Here is a 16,821-nt window from a genome sequence, read left to right as displayed (position 1 = left end):
TCCAGAGAGGTATCTAAAAGGAGCAAGAATCTGTAATGGTCCTGAATTAATGTGATATGATATTTACAATTTCATCTCTCACGAAGCAAAAAAAGCAAAATAGAATCCCAAGGTTCCAGGGATGATTAAACAGATTTTTCCACTAGGATATACACACCCTTGCTTTCAGCAAAAGACCCCGGGAGGAGGAGTTATTGAAGGATCTGGAGGGAGGATCATTACACCTTTCAAATGAACTCCCTGTGAGATAATGTTGTTTATTCAAGGGAAAGACATGCTACATGATGCTGTAAAAAAATCAGATTGTAGATATATATTAGTTCCTCTCTACTTACTAATAAAACCACAGCCGGTGAGCAGAGATGAGGTTCTCTAACTACGGTTCTGAAAAGCAGTCTTCACAAAGCAAGGATCCTAATCCTCCCCAAACTCCAAAGGCTGGGTCTGCTTCCAGGAGGCCCTTACTGTCCTTGGAAACAGTCTGGGCCAGCCCCCGCCCCTCTGTCTGCCTCTTTCTAGGTGACTAAGCTCACACTGCGCAGCTGTGACCAGCTGCATCCAGGACTTACCTGCTCAATTTTCCAGTTCTGCTCCAGAATCAAGGCAGAGCCCATTTACAGGGCTGGCCCATGCCCCCCGCCAGACAGCTGCATTCAGTTGCAAAAAAGTCCAGACTGGTGGAACTCGTTTTCTGGCTATTGTTCAAGGCAATTGTTCCCGTGAAACCCCAGGGCCCGAGCGGAACGAGATCCTTTGGTGTGGATGAGTGAGCAAGCCTAACTGTAGGCTTAGTAGTAACCCCTGGGGAAGAGAAAGGGTTTGGCTACCTACATTTCCCACCAAACAGGTATGTTAACTATTTCCTCCCCAGGAGGTTTTCTCGGGAGCATCATATCCTCTAACTATTGCTGGGGCCTGTTAAGAAAATCCACCTTCAAAGAATGAAGCAGGGCTCCTGCAGGGTCCTACCTTTTGTAGTCTATGTGGAAAGCATAATAATAGCCAACTTTAATCGACATTTACAGTTGTCAGCCCCTGTGCTAACTGCACTACATACATTATCTCAGTTAATCCTCCAAACTCTGATAAAAATAATCACCAACACTTATTAATGGTTTGCTATGTGTCAGGCTCTGTTGTTATGTAACATATGTTCTCCCAGTTACTGTTAGATAAATATTAACACTATACCCATTTTACAGATGAGGCAATTGAGGATTGGAGAAATAGTCCCACGGGTCATACAACTAAGAAATGTTGAGGCTGAGATTTAAACACAGACACATGAGTGTTCAACCATCGCATTTATTTATTCATTTTACACATTTTAATGAACACTCATCATGTGTTCATTAGACTTTGAAGGACTTCAAAGTTTCCCACACCAAAGAAGATACAGTTACTTGAATTAAAACTATAAGCAAGCTGGCCAGGCACAATGGCTCACGCCTGTAATCCCGGCACTTTGGGAGGCCGAGGCGGGTGGATCACGAGGTCAGGAGATCGAGACCATCCTGGCTAACACAGTGAAACCCCTTCTCTACTAAAAATACAAAAAATTAGCCAGGTATGGTGGCGGGCACCTGTAGTCCTAGCTACTCGGGAGGCTGAGACAGGAGAATGGCGTGAACCTGGGAGGCAGAGCTTGCAGTGAGACGAGATTGCACCACTGAACTCCAGCCTGGGTGACAGAGTGAGACTCTGTCTCAAAAAAAATAAAAATAAAAAATAAATTAAAAAAAAAACTATAAGCAAGCCACCTGTCTCTGGACTACAGCTCTGGGACCAGCTTACATAGTTTGCAGTTCTGGTGCAAGATGATCCAGAGCCTAAGCTTCAATTAATGCAAGGACAGAATGTAGTCACTAACCCCAGCAAATTTAGTCTCATCTAGTACCACTAATACCAGGAGGCTCCAAATGGAGGGACCACAGCTCTGCAGAGAAAATGAAAATAGGTCTGTGTTTGAATTCTGGCTCTGCCATCTCCTTATCAGGGCACCTTTACCTCCTGGGTGGCACTGTGCTAATAACATCCAGTTATCATAATCATTTTGGTGGGACCAAATCAGGTAGCCTAAGTACAGCTCTCCATGTATATGGGAGAGAGTCCATGCATGTCAGTTGCAGTACAGGATCCAGGGAAGCTGCAAGGACTGCAGGAAGGAGATGCAGGCCTACATTCTCAAACAGATGATTAAGTTCTAGTGTAAGAACTTGCTTCTTACTGCCATAAATGGATAGTGTCCTAGGGGAGAAGCAACGTCTACAGACGGTGCCAGGTGCAAGGCCAGTGATTTGAGGTGGAGAGAGGAAAACACAAACCGCATAAAAAAGGCTCCAAGGGGATTTAGCAGCCATCAGGCTTGAGTTTCACCCCACCGCACCTTTGTCCCATTTTGGTAACTCATTCCTTGACAAGTAGGTGGTCCCCTGAGTAAGCATGAAATTTTTCCCTTTGGCTTCAGGAGCTTGGTCGGGTTAGAAAGCCCAGAGCTTTGGTCCGGATGCCTTCGACCCTCATTGTTACACTAGGCACCAGCGTGTCTGCTGACCTCAGCTACACAAAGCCCTCTCTCCTTCAAGGCTCCTCTGGAGAGGGCTGCTTACCCTTGGGCCACTGCCGGCTGGCTTTTGCCAAGGATATCAACAAACTCATCCTAGTTTTCTGTTTACCAGAAGATATATTTCCCCTAAACATCAACAGAGTTCAGCATATTATAGCAAATGAAAATAACAGTAAACATTTATACAAGGTGAAAAGTTTTAATAATAGGTTTCAGATACCATGCTAAGCACCAACCCCTAAACACCTCTCCACTTTCTTATCAGGCACAAACTACTAATGCCCCCTTTGGATAGATGTGGAAACTGAAGCTTAGAGAGGCTATGTGACCTGCCCAAGGTGCCAGGGCTAACAAACAGAGCTGGATTTGAATACAGATCTGCCTGATTCTGAAACCCAAGCTTTTTAAAATCACATTGACTCAATGTTAAGAACAGAGGTAAAGATGCATTTAAATAGATCATGGTCATATAAGAACTCAGAACTTCCAACTGTTATTCAAAATACACAGGACACTTTAATGCAATCAAGTTACTTTTAAAACATCTCAAAGAAATTAAAGGAAAGGGGATGGGGGACAAATCCCAGACAGGGCATTGGCCAGCTGTCTTAAAACTAAGTAGAATGGGACAGGAGTTCAATACCCCCATAGTCTCCCTCCCTCCAACCCTCCACTAAGCTCCCAATATATCTTAGGGATGTGGGAACCTGAATGCACAAAACAGAACCACAGTTGCCCCAGGGCAGCCAAGGGAGGCGGCTATCTCCCAAAAACAGGCTGGCCTCATTTTGCAGTTTGTCAAGGACTTGCCCTTAAGCTGTCTCTTTCTTGGGGTAAGAGGAAAGCGAAGGGACCTCAGGTCAAGATTTCTACAGCCCAAGAGAAGCTCAGCTTTAGCTAATTAGGCACCTCCAGCACACATGTGAACAGCTAGCGCCAATAGCTTTGGTCAGCATTAATATGCTGGGTGTAGATCTTCTCCCTCCAAGACTCCATACATTCAGCGTCTTAAGAAGCAGACCCAGAGTTCCAGGGCACAGCCTCAGCAGCCCAAGGCCAGCTCCAAGGTCACTGGCCTTTCCTGATTTGACCTTCACTTGGGATCAAGTCTTCCTGAACCAGGTACAAACTAAAGCTCCAGCCTGATCCATCCAGCAGCCCCGGAGCCTCAAGATCACAGAACTCCCAGCTAGGTCCTACTGCCAAAGCAGGGCTGCTTCTTAATACACAGCCCTCTTCCTTCCAGAAACAAGCTGAATCCGAGAAGCCCAGGCAGGCTGTGCTGCTAGCATCCTGTGTATTTCGGTGAGTCCTCCACAACAAAGTACGCCCTTCATCCAGCTGAAGTCACATTTAAAATTAACAGGTAAAACCATTCCGAGCTCAGATGCCAAGCCCACCCAGGAAGGCATGGTGGTAGAGTGAACCTGGGTTCCAATCCCAGCTTTGCCTCTTATCAGCTGTGTAACCTTAATCAAGTTACTTAACCTCTCTTGGTTCCCACTGGTGATTTTCAAAATTGAATGTGATCTCCCTGGCTTTGCAATGAAATTGAATGACACAATGTCTGCTAGATGCTTGGCATGTGGTAGGTGGTCATGAACATTGTTTTCTTCTCCCCTTGTCTGGCTTAAAAACAGAAATGTGCTTCCCTGGGCAGCTCTATAGGTCATAAGGTAGCAAGAAAAGTCCTTATGCTTAAACCTCCCATGCCATCTCTCCTGGAGCCTAGTTTACTTACACACACACACACACACACACACACACCCCCAGTAATTTGCTGTATAAACACAACCACAAGTTCACCAGGATCCTTAAATTCCAAACAAAACCTCCAACTGCAAGTCTTTTTAATCAGGGCCCTCTGAACCACAAGCAGCCCTTGCTTGGGGCCACACTGCCTTTTTCCGGCTCACCCCTCTGTACTGCCCCCACCAGCTGAAAAGTCCGGAATAACGACTTAAGACAGCTAGGTGATCAACACCCAGATTTTCAGGCTCAGCAGCCTAATTTGATAAGACGGTTTGGAAAATATTGACATTACCCAAATGTCTAGGTGGACCCAGGACATTCGGGTAATGCCCCAGTTTCCTCTGAAACCATCAAGGTTAGAATCAATGGGGGCGGAAGAGGAGAAGAGGTGAATTTCCTGACCAGCAACCTTGCCCCCCGCCCCCTCCCGCCCCCACTCACACACCACCACATAGCTCACAGTGATTTAGGCAGCTGCACCACAGGCTGCTCCACCAGGCTTTTCAATACCGGCCAAGGAAGACAAGGCAGTACATGCACCACACCCACCCCCTGGCCCCAGAAATTTTAGAAAATCGTCCTACCTTGTAAGGTTCCTAGGCCAGAGCATTTCACTACATTGCGGCCCTTGGAGAACAGCGGACAAAGAAGCTGAATGAATCTCACAGGATGGCAAGTCCTTTAGCCAGCTGAGCCAGCCCACACTGGGCCAGGGAATCCCAGGCACCCAGCAACTCTGTAACTAAAGGACTAGCTAGCAGGGATCACCATTCCCCAGGCCAGGAAAGAAATCCGATCCCCCAACAAAATTAACCTCTGAAGTGCTGAAGGATTGAGAGGTCAGGCCTCAGTGCTGGTATCAAGTCAGCTGTGAAAAGTTTCAGCAAAGCAAAAGCTAACACCAAACTCTGAAACCATTACCGTAAAGCACTGAATGGAAGGGCCCTCCATGTGGTCCCAGGGGAGTTTGCAACAGCGGGTCAAATTGAAGAAAATCTAAGAATGAAAAACTACTTTAAATCCTCACAGACTGCACAGAAACATTGTAGAAAGTCATTCCAGCCCTAAGTGCTACTTTTAATGATGCAAAAATCATTGACTATAACATTTCTTAGCTCATTCCATTGACGTCTGAAGGCAAAGCATTTGATTGAAATGATTAGCCTACAGAGAGAATTTCTGAACCTAAAAAGGAAATGATACCTGTTTGTACAGTTAACAACGACACACATACATTATTTCCGGTGATGTCAATTTTGATGCAGTGCCAACAAAAATATGCATTAATTCCGCAGGCTACTTATTTCAAAAGAAAAAGAATCTCAGTCTAGGCATGGCTACATTAAACATTATGGTACAGAGGCTGGAAGGGGAGGTGGGTGGGAGAGAGCCCCAGCTCTGGGATGGGAAGGGGTTGCACGGACTAATCCCTATTAAAACCTGTAATCAAGGCACTCAGAAAGAACTATGTAAACAGATGCTATGAACAATGAACAACTGTATTACTACTGAGAACTCAAAAGCAAACTTATGTTATAGCCACAAGCTTTATTTGAAAACGAAGGATTAAGATGTTCTCCAAAACCCTGACTCCCTCTCCAAAAATCCTACCAGTTGGTTCCTGGTAGCTTTCAAAGACTTTCCCCAAGAAAGGCTCTCCCCCTGGCCAGGGTGGCCTCTCCAGTGGAAGCAGGGAGCGGGGGTTGTGGCCCTGGGGGATGGTTAGGGAAGGAAGCAGTAACTGGCTCCAAGCGAGGTCTCTGTGTGGTCAGCATTTGCTCAGCAAACAGAAGCTTTCAAAGTGGAATGAAGAGCCATTCCTCCCCCACTGAAAAGGGAGGGAATAAAAGATCTGCTCAAAGAGGAGAGGAGGGTCTGGTGGTGATTCCCAGGTGAATGAAAAAAAGATTGTAATCTCGAAGGAGTCCCAACCAAAGTTAATCATTCACATCTCATCCTTCAGGGTCCTCGTCCACTTGAAATACTGCTGAGGCATCTGCCGTAGGGAGTGGGAAGCAGAGGTGGGGGTGGGCAGTGGGTGAGTTTGAGGGAAGGAGTAGTGTCTAGATTTATTAAGACAAAAAAGTTGGGACAGACCCAAGTTCTGGCTGACAAGGATGCTTCAAACCACCCCTTACCTTCTATGCTGTCCCTGGAACTGACTGTATCTTTACGATATTACTTCTTTGAGAATCTGTCCAACATCCGAGTTAACTTGGGAATGGGATGGTGATTGTGTGTATGGAGACACACAGGCACATGGGCACAGATGCACACACACGCTCTAAAAAGTTTCCATTGTTTCCTCGCTCTAGGCAAACATAATAGGTAAACATTCTGATTTGTCATCAAGGTAAGCTAGGAAATGTTGATCTATTCATTTATTCATTCATCAACTACCATATTTATAAAGCATCTGCAATGTGGCAAGTGCTGTTCTAAGTGCAGAAGATACAAGCAGTCAACAAAATAGACCAAAAATCTCAACTCTAATGGAACTTAGCTTCAGTGGTAGAACTATAAAATAAATGAGACAAAATGTAAATTTTACAGTACATTAGCAATAAATGCTCGGGAGAACAACGTATTGTAAAGAAGATGTGATTTGTCAAGGTGGGGTGTGGGAAATTTTACATGGGCTGGCTATGGCAGATCTGCTGAGGGCATGGTTTTTATTACAAATCTAAAAGAAGTATGGGAGCTGGGTATCTGAATACCTGGGGATAAGGGACTTTCAAGAGAGGAAATGGTCAGTGCAAAGGCCCTGAGATAGTATACGACTTGCAATGCATTCCAAGAATGAGTGGCTGGAGCAGTGAGTGGTGAACCAAAGTGGGGTGAGGAGGGGGTCAGGCCAGAGAGTCCAAGGGTACAGTGAGAGAGGAGAGTGCCTAAATGGGGCCCTGCAAGTCAGCGTAAGCAGCTTGTCTTTTACTCTGAGGGAGAGAGGATACATGGTTAATAGATGGAGTTTCTTCTTTTTATAAAAGTTCATGTAAATGTACAACACTAAACATATCGTTTTGATTACACATGATTTTTACAGGGGTGAGTTTATTGTAGGAGACATAGTGCTTTAAGGAGGTCTTAGTTTTCTTTCTGTGGTTAAAAGAATCACACCTTTCATGTTAGAGGCTCTGAATTATTTGCAGCTACAGGTTCTAATTGAGTCAGGGTTTTCTCATGGTTTGAAAGATAATAATTAGCAGGGATAAGGGAGACCCAGGCAACGAGAGAGGAAAAGGGAAAGTAAACCAACTCCATGAGGGCAGATGCCCTTTGGCGCTTTTCAAGAGCCAGGATTGCTCTGTCATTTTTGACCCTTGCTTCTAAACAGGCCAAATTCCAAAGGGCTCCCAGAACTCATAACACTTTTCTCCATAGAAACAATGTTATCAGTGATGTTAAGGTTTCCAGGTTACTCACAGAGCCATCTATAAAACCAAGATGTAGTTGATGAACTCTACTCAGGTATCAAAGAGTAGAAGAAAACTTTATTCTTGGAACACAGTACATAATTAGACAAAACAGAAAACCACAAAGATAAATCTAAAAAGATGTTCACTTATTTCTAATGAGTATTTTATGAAAACAATGCTAGTGAAGACACTTCGTTCCTTTTCTTCCAACATATTCAACCCTCTTTCCTGGCTTTTCCCTGCAGGCTGAAAAATATATCACTAATCTCATCAAATCAAACAAAAACTTTTTTTTTTTTTTTTTTTTACCTCATGCCCATATTCTCCTCCACTCCTTTGAGGTGTTTTCCTGTACTTCTCATGTTCCGTGATCCTTCAACCCACCAGGCAAGATGTTTGTTCCCACTACTCCACTGAGACCACTTTCTGTTTTCCCTGAGAACATCAATGGCTTCCTCCTTGCCAAAGCCAATGGTCAACTCTCTGTCCTTACCCTACTTGAGTTTTCAGCAGCAGGTAGCATCGACAGATTCTCCCTTCTTGAGTGGGCCTCATCCCGGGTTTCCATACTGTCATCTGTACCTGGTTCCTACCTCCCTAACTGCGCTTCTCAATCTCCTAGGCTCACCCTCCTCTTCACCTCTCCAGAACTCCAGGGCCTCCATCCCTGGACCCCTCCTCTTCTCTAACTATAACTTCTCACTAACTTCTAACTAAGTTATAACTACCACTTCTAACTAACTTCTTTTCCTGGGTGATCTCATCCATGGCTTCAAATACTAGGTGCAGGCAGACAACTCTAAAGTCTGTAATCTCTAGCCTGGCCCCTTTGTGTACCCAACACATCTGAAATCAAATTTACCTTACTCAAAACTATTGCTCCCAACTTCCAATGTGTCTGCACCCCCACTCCCAAAGTCTTCTGTATCTCAGAGTATGACTCTACATTAACAGTCCTAATTCTCTCCTTCCTTCTCGCCTCTCATGTAATCCATTAAGAAGGCCTTTTGCCTAGAGTCCCCAAATATACCTTGAACCCAATCACTACTGAACATCTGCAATAAGATAACCTTGGACCAAGATGCCATCATCTCTTTCCTACAACAGCCACCTCCCGGGTCGCTCAGCCTTCCCTCATGCCTTGCTAGGCTCCATCCTGCACACCCCAGGGGCAGCAATCTTTCTCCAGTGTACAGCAGATTCTGTCACATTCCTGCTTAAAGCCCACTGATAGCTTCCCAGGGAACTTAGAATAAAATTCAAATTTGTTCCCTTGGCCTAGAAGCCCTGATGTGATCTGGCTTCTCCTCTTCATTACGTCCAAAGACAGGACCCACAAATGCACCAAGCTTCTTCCCACTTCCTAGGCCCTCGCACTGTGCCTCCTTTCTGGAATGCTCCTCCCCATGTCTCCCACTGGCGGCCCACTTCTCACGGGTCAGATGTTGGTTGGAACGGCACCTCCTCAGGGATTTCCTCTTAGATCCTGGCCCAATTACATTCCACCATATGATTTTCTTCATGGCATCAACCAGTCAACACATTGTCTTTCAACAGTCTGTCTTTCCCTCAACACAGGGAGCTCCTCGAGCACAGGTGTACCGTTTGCCTTTGTTCTGAGCCATATCCTCCCAGTGCCTAGATCACTGCTGATGTGGTCCTGGATCAACCAAGCATAGGAGGACAAAATGGAACTGATTATTCCATGCAGTCTCCTGGGGACTGTGTAGTACTTCCAAGGACTTTAGTTCAATGGTTTTATTTGGTCACAGACCCACTTAGGGGCCCGTCTCTCCATAAGAAAAAAGATATACAAACAATATTTTACACAGAATTTCCAGGGACTCACTGATCCCCTGAATCCTGTCCATAAAGCCCAGGTTAAGCGCAGCTGCTTCTGAGTTTTGTAATACCACTTTAGTTTCACTTTTTTTTTTTTTTTTTTTTTGAGATGGAATCTCACTCTGTTGCCCAGGCTGGAGTGCAGTGGGCCGATCTCAGCTCACTGCAACCTCCACCTCCCGGGTTCAAGCGATCCTCATGCCTCGGCCTCCCGAACAGCTGGGACTACAGGCATGCACCACCATTCCTGGTTAATTTTTGTATTTTTAGTAGAGACTGAGTTTCATCGTGTTGGCCAGGCTGGTCTCAAACTCCTGATCTCAAGTGATCCGCCTGCCTTGGCCTCCCAAAGTGCTGGGATTACAGGAGTGAGCCACCACACCTGGCAGTTTCACTTTTATACTGACTTTTTGTTTCCTTAATTTGGGAATCAGTATCATACTCAATTCAGTGGCTTTCTTCTTGCTTGCTAGTAACAGAACAAAGAGAGAAAGGGAAGGGAGGGAGGGAGGAAGGAAAGCTCTCCTGGATGAATGAACAAGAAGGAAAACAGAAAGGTTTAAAAGAGGATCTGTGTGTATGGGACACATTAAAACATGTGACACACATCGCATTGCCTGGTGTGGAATTTTACTGGGTGTGATCTGCAACAGGCAGTGGGAAGGAGAGTCTTTAGCAAAGATTTTGAAGTACAGCAGTTAATACTAGGGAGTTTATTATTTTCAACAAGAATTATAGGAAACTAGGCAGCTTTGGGGTAGAAAATGAACAACATTCAACAAATAGTCAATGCAAAACCTTTGCCAGATACTAGACTGGACACTGAGAATATAAGGCGGAGGAAAAGGAAATGCCCCAGTCCTGACAGAGCTCTTTACATGGAGGAGACAAACAAGCAAAATCATTATGGATGTTACGGGGAAAGTGATGGCAGAAATAAACAGGGTGCTGTGAAAGAGAGTCACACAGGAAGCACTTACTTTAAATAGCGTGGTAGGGACAGGCCATTCCCAGGAAGTGACATTTAAAGGAAGACATGAAAGATGAGAGGGCACCAAGCAGCCATCAGAAGGAGAAAGCCAGGTGTTCCAGACGAAGGGGTTGGGGAGTGGAAGGGGGACGCATCAAGTGCAGAGACCAGAGGGAGAGGCTGGGTGTGCTGGAGGGGCTGAAAGGTGGTTACTATGTTTGAAGCTTAGTAAGTGGGTGTGGGGACATTAGTGGAAAAGAAAGACTATCCTCTGGAGAACTCTCAAACCATTAATAACAACTGATCCTAGAAAAGTATCAATAAAGAGCTTTGAAAGGTAGTCAGTGTGCCTCTGCATCTCCCCCCATTCCTTTTCCACTTCCTCTATTCTTTTCTGGGAATTAGGACCTAAAGGATAAGCAAGAGGGCCTCCCTTCCTGTTAATGTTCTTTTTCTTTTCTTTTCTATTTTTATTTTTTGGAGACAGAGTCTTGCTCTGTTGTTAAGGCTGGAGTGCAGTGGCACGATCTCAGCTCACTGCAACCTCCACCTCCCAGGTTCATGCAATTCTCATGCCTCAGCCTCCTGAGTAGCTGGCACCACGGGTGTGCGCCACCGCACCTGGCTAATTTTTTTTTTTTTTTTTTTTTTTTGTATTTTAGTAGACAGGGTTTTGCCATGTGGGCCAGGTTGGTCTTGAACTCCTGAGGTCAGGCAATCTGCCTTCCTTGGCCTCCCAAGGTGCTGGAATTACAGGCGTGAGTCACTGCGCCTGGCCCTATTCATGTTCTTATGCAGAATCTCTATTTCCACCGGGTCCAGGGAAGCAGGACCTCACTCTTTGCATTTACCCAGATTGTGGATCCCTCCCTCCCTACTGTTTCCAGTGAAGTGGTGATACTGTGCTCCAATTATATTACAAAAACAGAATGAGCTGCCTTTCAGCTTCAAATATTTTATCTTATAGAGCTGCAGTTTCTGTTACCTTTTGTTGGTTAATTGTTGAGATTGTCTGGACTCCACATTTGTGAGTACTCACATGTAAAAGCACACATATTCCTTAATCTCTAAACAAAAGATTTCATTCAGCAGGAACAGTATCCAATCTGTTATCCATGCTTATGCCCTTCCCATTCTAAATCTGAAACCAGCGGATTGTTAACAAAACCTTAAAGACAGCTAAGGAACAGGACCATGTGGGTGCCAGCATCTTCAGCCTCAACTCACAAATCCAGACTTTCCACCCTCAGTCCAACATCAGGGATGTCTTTTCTGGAAGGGTGCCAATCGGCTATATCAACTCCAAAATGGCAGCATTTCCAGTAAAGGACATAAGAGGTCGAAGTTACTCCCAACAATAACGATAATTAAACTTTATAAGCTTTACTGCCTACACATCTCATCTCATTTAATTCTAAGAACTGTTCTAACACGCGTTATTATCCCCATGTTATGAAAAAGAAACCGGGGCTCAGAGAATTTAGATGATTTGCTCGTAGTCATACAACTGCCAAGCGACAGACTGGAGCCAAATCCTGTTTGATTTCCGTGACACGGCATCAGAGGAGTGAACACCTCCAGGTCACTATGCCAACAGATGACACTAAGACACTTAGTGGGCCAGGGCCATCCACAGGTTATCCCACAGTCCTTCAGCTCCTTCTAATACTTTTGGGTTTGGTCCAATTGAGATACAGTCATTTACCAAATTCCACACTATAGTCGCTCCTCCTATATTTGCAGTGATTGTTCTCTTTAAAATATCAGCTGGATATTGACTTTTGTGTGCCAGGCATTGTGCTGGGGAAACAGTGGTATGTCAAAGAGAAGATGTCTCTCTCTACCCCCTCGTGGAGCTTATAATTGGGGGTATGTGGGGGTACCAAGCAGTCAAATAAAAAACAAATACATTTAACCGCAATCCATGAGATATGCCATGAAAGAAAAAAAGAAATAGTAAACTGTGAGGACATATTATAGGGAAGAAGAGAAGGAAATTATTGTCCACAAAGTCAGAAAAATCTGTACTCAGGCTGCCTGTATAGGAATGCTGTGCAATGGTGAAAGTTGACAATTTTGGTGAAAATCTTGAAACTTGACCCTAGATGTAGCTTTCTAAATAGCAAAACCTAGATTACCCCATAAAACCCCATCCCACACATCCCTGGCTAAGAACAACAGCCACAAAAATTTCTGTGTCATTGTCTCCAAGGCCATAAGGAGTAGCAGCAGATGGCAATGCTCGACACGTATTTCAGGGAACAGTATGAAGTGAGGCTATCTTGCCTATTTGGTCATGATCATAAATCTGGTTATTTAGAGGAAAACAGGAAAAAAACCCAAAGAAGCAAATCCATGTGGCAATTGGGTCTTTTATTTATTAATTAACTACCTTTTTTGAGACAGTGTTTCACTATTGCCCAGCAGGAGTGCAGTGACACAATCTCAGCTCCTTGAAACTTTAAACTCCTGGGCTCAAGCAATCCTCCCGCCTCAGCCTCCCCAGTAGCTGGGACTACTGGCATGTGCCATCATGCCTCTAATTTTTATTTTTATTTATATTTATTTATTTATTTTTGAGATGAAGTCTTGCTGTGTCACCCAGGCTGGAGTGCAGTGGCGTGATCTCGGCAAACTGCAATCTCTGCCTCCCGGGTTCAAGTGAGTCTCCTGCCTCAGCCTCCCAAGTAGCTGCGACTACAGGTGTGCACCACCACACACAGCTAATTTTTGTATTTTTAGTAGAGAGAGGGTTTCGCCATGTTGTCCAGGCTGGTCTTGAACTCCTGACCTCAGGTGATCCGCCTGCCTTGGCCTCCAAAAGGGCTGGGAATACAGGCATGAGCCACTGCACCTGGCCTATGCCTGGCTAACTTTTAAAATTTTTTGTAGAGGCAGGGTCTTGCTTTGTTGCCCAGGTGGGTTTTGAATTCCTGGCCTCAAGCAATCCTCTCACCCCGGCCTCCCAAAGTGCTGGAATATTACAGACATGACCAAATACACCTAGCCATGGTCTTTTAAACAGAAAATTAAAGGAGATTTAAAAGAACATGATGGGCTTTGAGGATCTATATTTTATTAAGGGTGCTGTAGGGGCACAGAGAGAGTTCAAATGTTTATTTTTGCAGCTGCACTATTATCTCTATTAAGATGGATGGGGAATGAAAAAAATGTTTCAGTGCTACTCTTTGGCTTTTTCCAATGGGAGTCCGGCTCCAAGGACATCCTTGACTGTGTCTACCACAGGGTGATAATGAGGGAGAGGGACAGGTGGCTGGGGTGAGGAGGGGGAAGTGTAATCGGGGAGAAGGAAGGGATTGGAGAGGAAACTTGTAGGTGCTCATCATTGGCAGTCCCTAGGCAGACTGCGACTTAAGCCAACAGTTGGGGACTCTGATCTCACTCCACTTCCTGCACCCAAAGTTTTCCCACTGGCCCCGGTCATGCAGCCCTCATGTTGTAGGACGCGCTGCAGGGCAGAGGAGAGAACACTGGAACAGAACAGAAGCTTGGGGCTGAGCCCCTACATCTGTCACCACATTGACTTTGGCCAAATCACTTCCTGACTGTGGCTCTCAGATTACTCTCCTGCTTACTGAGCAGGCTGCCACCCCAGAGGTCCGCTAAGAACCTTCCAAGTATGAAGGTTTTGTAAAACTATACCCCTAGATCTCCCACTGAATTCCTTCTCAAAAGAAAATTCATTTGCCTTGTGAATTTGACTCATGATCCATCTGTCCCCTACTGGGGACAGACCTTGAATTTACTGCAGACTTTCTAGGGACCGGGCATTGTATGAAATGCTGTAAATACCTTTTCCCGCAGAACCCTTCCTACAGCTCCATGAGGTCGTAATTTCCCTTGTAAGAAAACCTGTTCTATACCTTAGCTTTGGCATTTCATTGTTTCCCTTCTGAGTTTATAGGGACTATAAAATAGGTTCACAAAACCTTTCCCAACCTCTGAACCACAGTCTTGTCTACAATGAAAGGAAAAAAAAAAAGTTTGGCAAAGAGCCCAACTCATTCTAGGTATTTGCCTAGCGGGAAGGCTAGCTGAAAAAGTTATAGACTGGTTAAGAATTAAACTCCTTCCATTTGACCATTAGTCTCTAAGAGAAAAACTGTTTTGAATGGAAGAAGAGAAGTTAAATAGAGTGACTGGCACACAGAAAGTACTTACAAATTTTGCTATTGGTTCTGGAAACCAACAGCGCGCCAGAGACTCTACTAACTTTGTATACAACGTTGGTATCAAAACTCACAATATCCCAGTATGATAGATTTTATTATCTCTCATATACAGATGATCTACAACTCAGAGAGGTTAAGTAAGTTGCTCAAGGTCACATAGCCAAAAAATGCTAAAGCCAAAATCTGGACCCAGGTCCAACTTATTCATAAATCAGTGTCCTTCTGGGGCTTTCTTAAGCTCCCATTTATGGAGTTCTTATCATGGTGTTTACTGTGCTGAATTTTCTGGTCTTATTTCATCCTTCTGACATTCCCTATGCAGTAGGTATAATCATCCCAAGTTTATATGAAGAAATTGGGGAGCAGTGGGTTAAGTAAGATGCCCAAGGCCACACTGCTGGTAAGCCCCCAGGCTTCTGATTTCAAAGCCCATGCTTAAAACTACTCTTTATCACCTCTGGATTTTTGCCTTGAGACTGGTAATTGGCACATTGGGGATGATTTTCTTGACTTTACAGACAGCCACTTCACTGGTTTGAGTATTAAGAGTGTATTGACAACAACCCTATCCCCTGGTCGCTCTTTTCCCTCCTTTCTTTTTTTTTTTTTTTTTTTTGAGATGGAGTCTAACTTTGTTGCCCAGGCTGGAGTGCAGTGGCACAATCTCGGCTCACTGCAACCTCCGCCTCCTGGGTTCAAGTGATTCTTCTGCCTCAGCCTCCCGAGTAGCTAGGATTACAGGCGTGTGCCACCGTGCCCGGCTAATTCTTGTATTTTTAGTAAAGATTGGTTTTCTCCATGTTGGCCAGGCTAGTCTTGAACTCCTGATTCCGGTGATCCACCTGCCTCGGCCTCCCAAACTTCTGGGATTACAGGCTTGAGCCACTGTGCCCGGCCATGAGTGGGTGATTCTATCAGTAGGCACCATCATGGTATTAGGTTGGTGCAAAAGTAAGTGCAGTTTTCACAATTAAGAGTAATGGCAAAAACCACAATTACTTTTGCACCAACCTAATAGTTTCAAGTTCTATATTTTTGCTTAAGTTTAGAGAGAAAGATAAATGTTCTCATTCAATTCAGAGCACAATGTAAACTGATGCTATATGTGTAGGTTCAGCTGCAGGGAGCTAGCTGGACCTAGACAGAAACTCCATTCTTCAGCCAACTTTCTTCCAAACACCGTACTAGGAACAATGGAGTATGGATAGAAAAAGTATGTGAATGGTTCAGGGTAGCCCCATCACCACTGCCAGAAGATACTCGAGACTATGCTCCTCTGTAGTGCCTCAAGGGCATCATCTGCACACACAAATGTCAGAATTATAAGGGAAATATACAATACAAGCTTTATTGGCAGCCCACACTAGTGTGCATACATTAGGTCCAAGAATGGTCTTTGCATTTTTGTTTATAAGAACAAAAGAAGTGAAATACCCTAAATATTCACCAGTAGGAAGAGAGTTAATCAAATTATGGCTCCGCCACATAGAATGGAATCCTGTGTGTGACCATTAAGAATGATGTTAATGAATCCTGATAAAGAAAAATGCTCATGCTGTACTACACAATTACAAAATTAGATTATAAAACATCTCTCATTTTTTAGAGGCTGTATAATGTAATTAAAATTAAAGACTATAGAGTCACACTGTCTAGCTACAAATCCTGGCTCTGTCACTTTTAGCTGTGTGACTTTGGACACGTTGCTTAAGCGATGTGTCTCTGTTTCATCACCTGTACAATGAGTTCTTACTCCCAGAGGTGTTGTAAACACCAAATGAATCAATACATGTAAAGAATTTAAACTAGTGTGTGACTCATTGCAAGCAAGTATTCAAGACATGTTTGGTCTTTCAAAAAACAAAATGTCTAAGTGCTTACATGAACAAAAAACACCTGGAAAGCACCACGGTGTTAACGATAGATTTCTCTGTGTCATGTAACATTACAACCTTTTTCTTTTATCCCTATTGTTTGCTTATCTGCATTTTCAATATTTTTTTCCAAAATTAAACATACGCTAAAAAAAAAAACAAGAAAATCACATTTAATATTTTTAAATCCCAATCTTTTATCAGA

General features: G+C 44.2%; 1 protein-coding gene across 13 annotated transcripts in view; it reads right to left on the bottom strand.

Moving 5' to 3' along the window:
* The window catches only part of NAV2 (neuron navigator 2), a 770,363-nt gene that overhangs the window by 93,453 nt on the left and 660,089 nt on the right, over positions 1–16,821 (bottom strand). Inside the window, exon 1 of one of the 13 annotated variants that reach the window (XM_057299122.2) lies at positions 4,903–5,196. The exons of the other annotated variants lie outside the window; for them this stretch is intronic. Coding sequence (XP_057155105.2) covers positions 4,903–4,928 — 26 coding nt within the window. The 5' untranslated portion in view covers positions 4,929–5,196. Of the gene's footprint in view, positions 1–4,902; positions 5,197–16,821 lie in introns of those variants that run through there. 13 annotated transcript variants of the gene reach the window in all.

The sequence above is a fragment of the Pan paniscus genome, chromosome 9, assembly GCF_029289425.2.
Source record: "Pan paniscus chromosome 9, NHGRI_mPanPan1-v2.0_pri, whole genome shotgun sequence".
NCBI classification, from domain to species: Eukaryota; Metazoa; Chordata; class Mammalia; order Primates; family Hominidae; genus Pan; species Pan paniscus.
The sequence above is the reverse complement of the archived record's forward strand: the minus strand, read 5'-3'. Positions and strand labels throughout refer to the sequence as shown.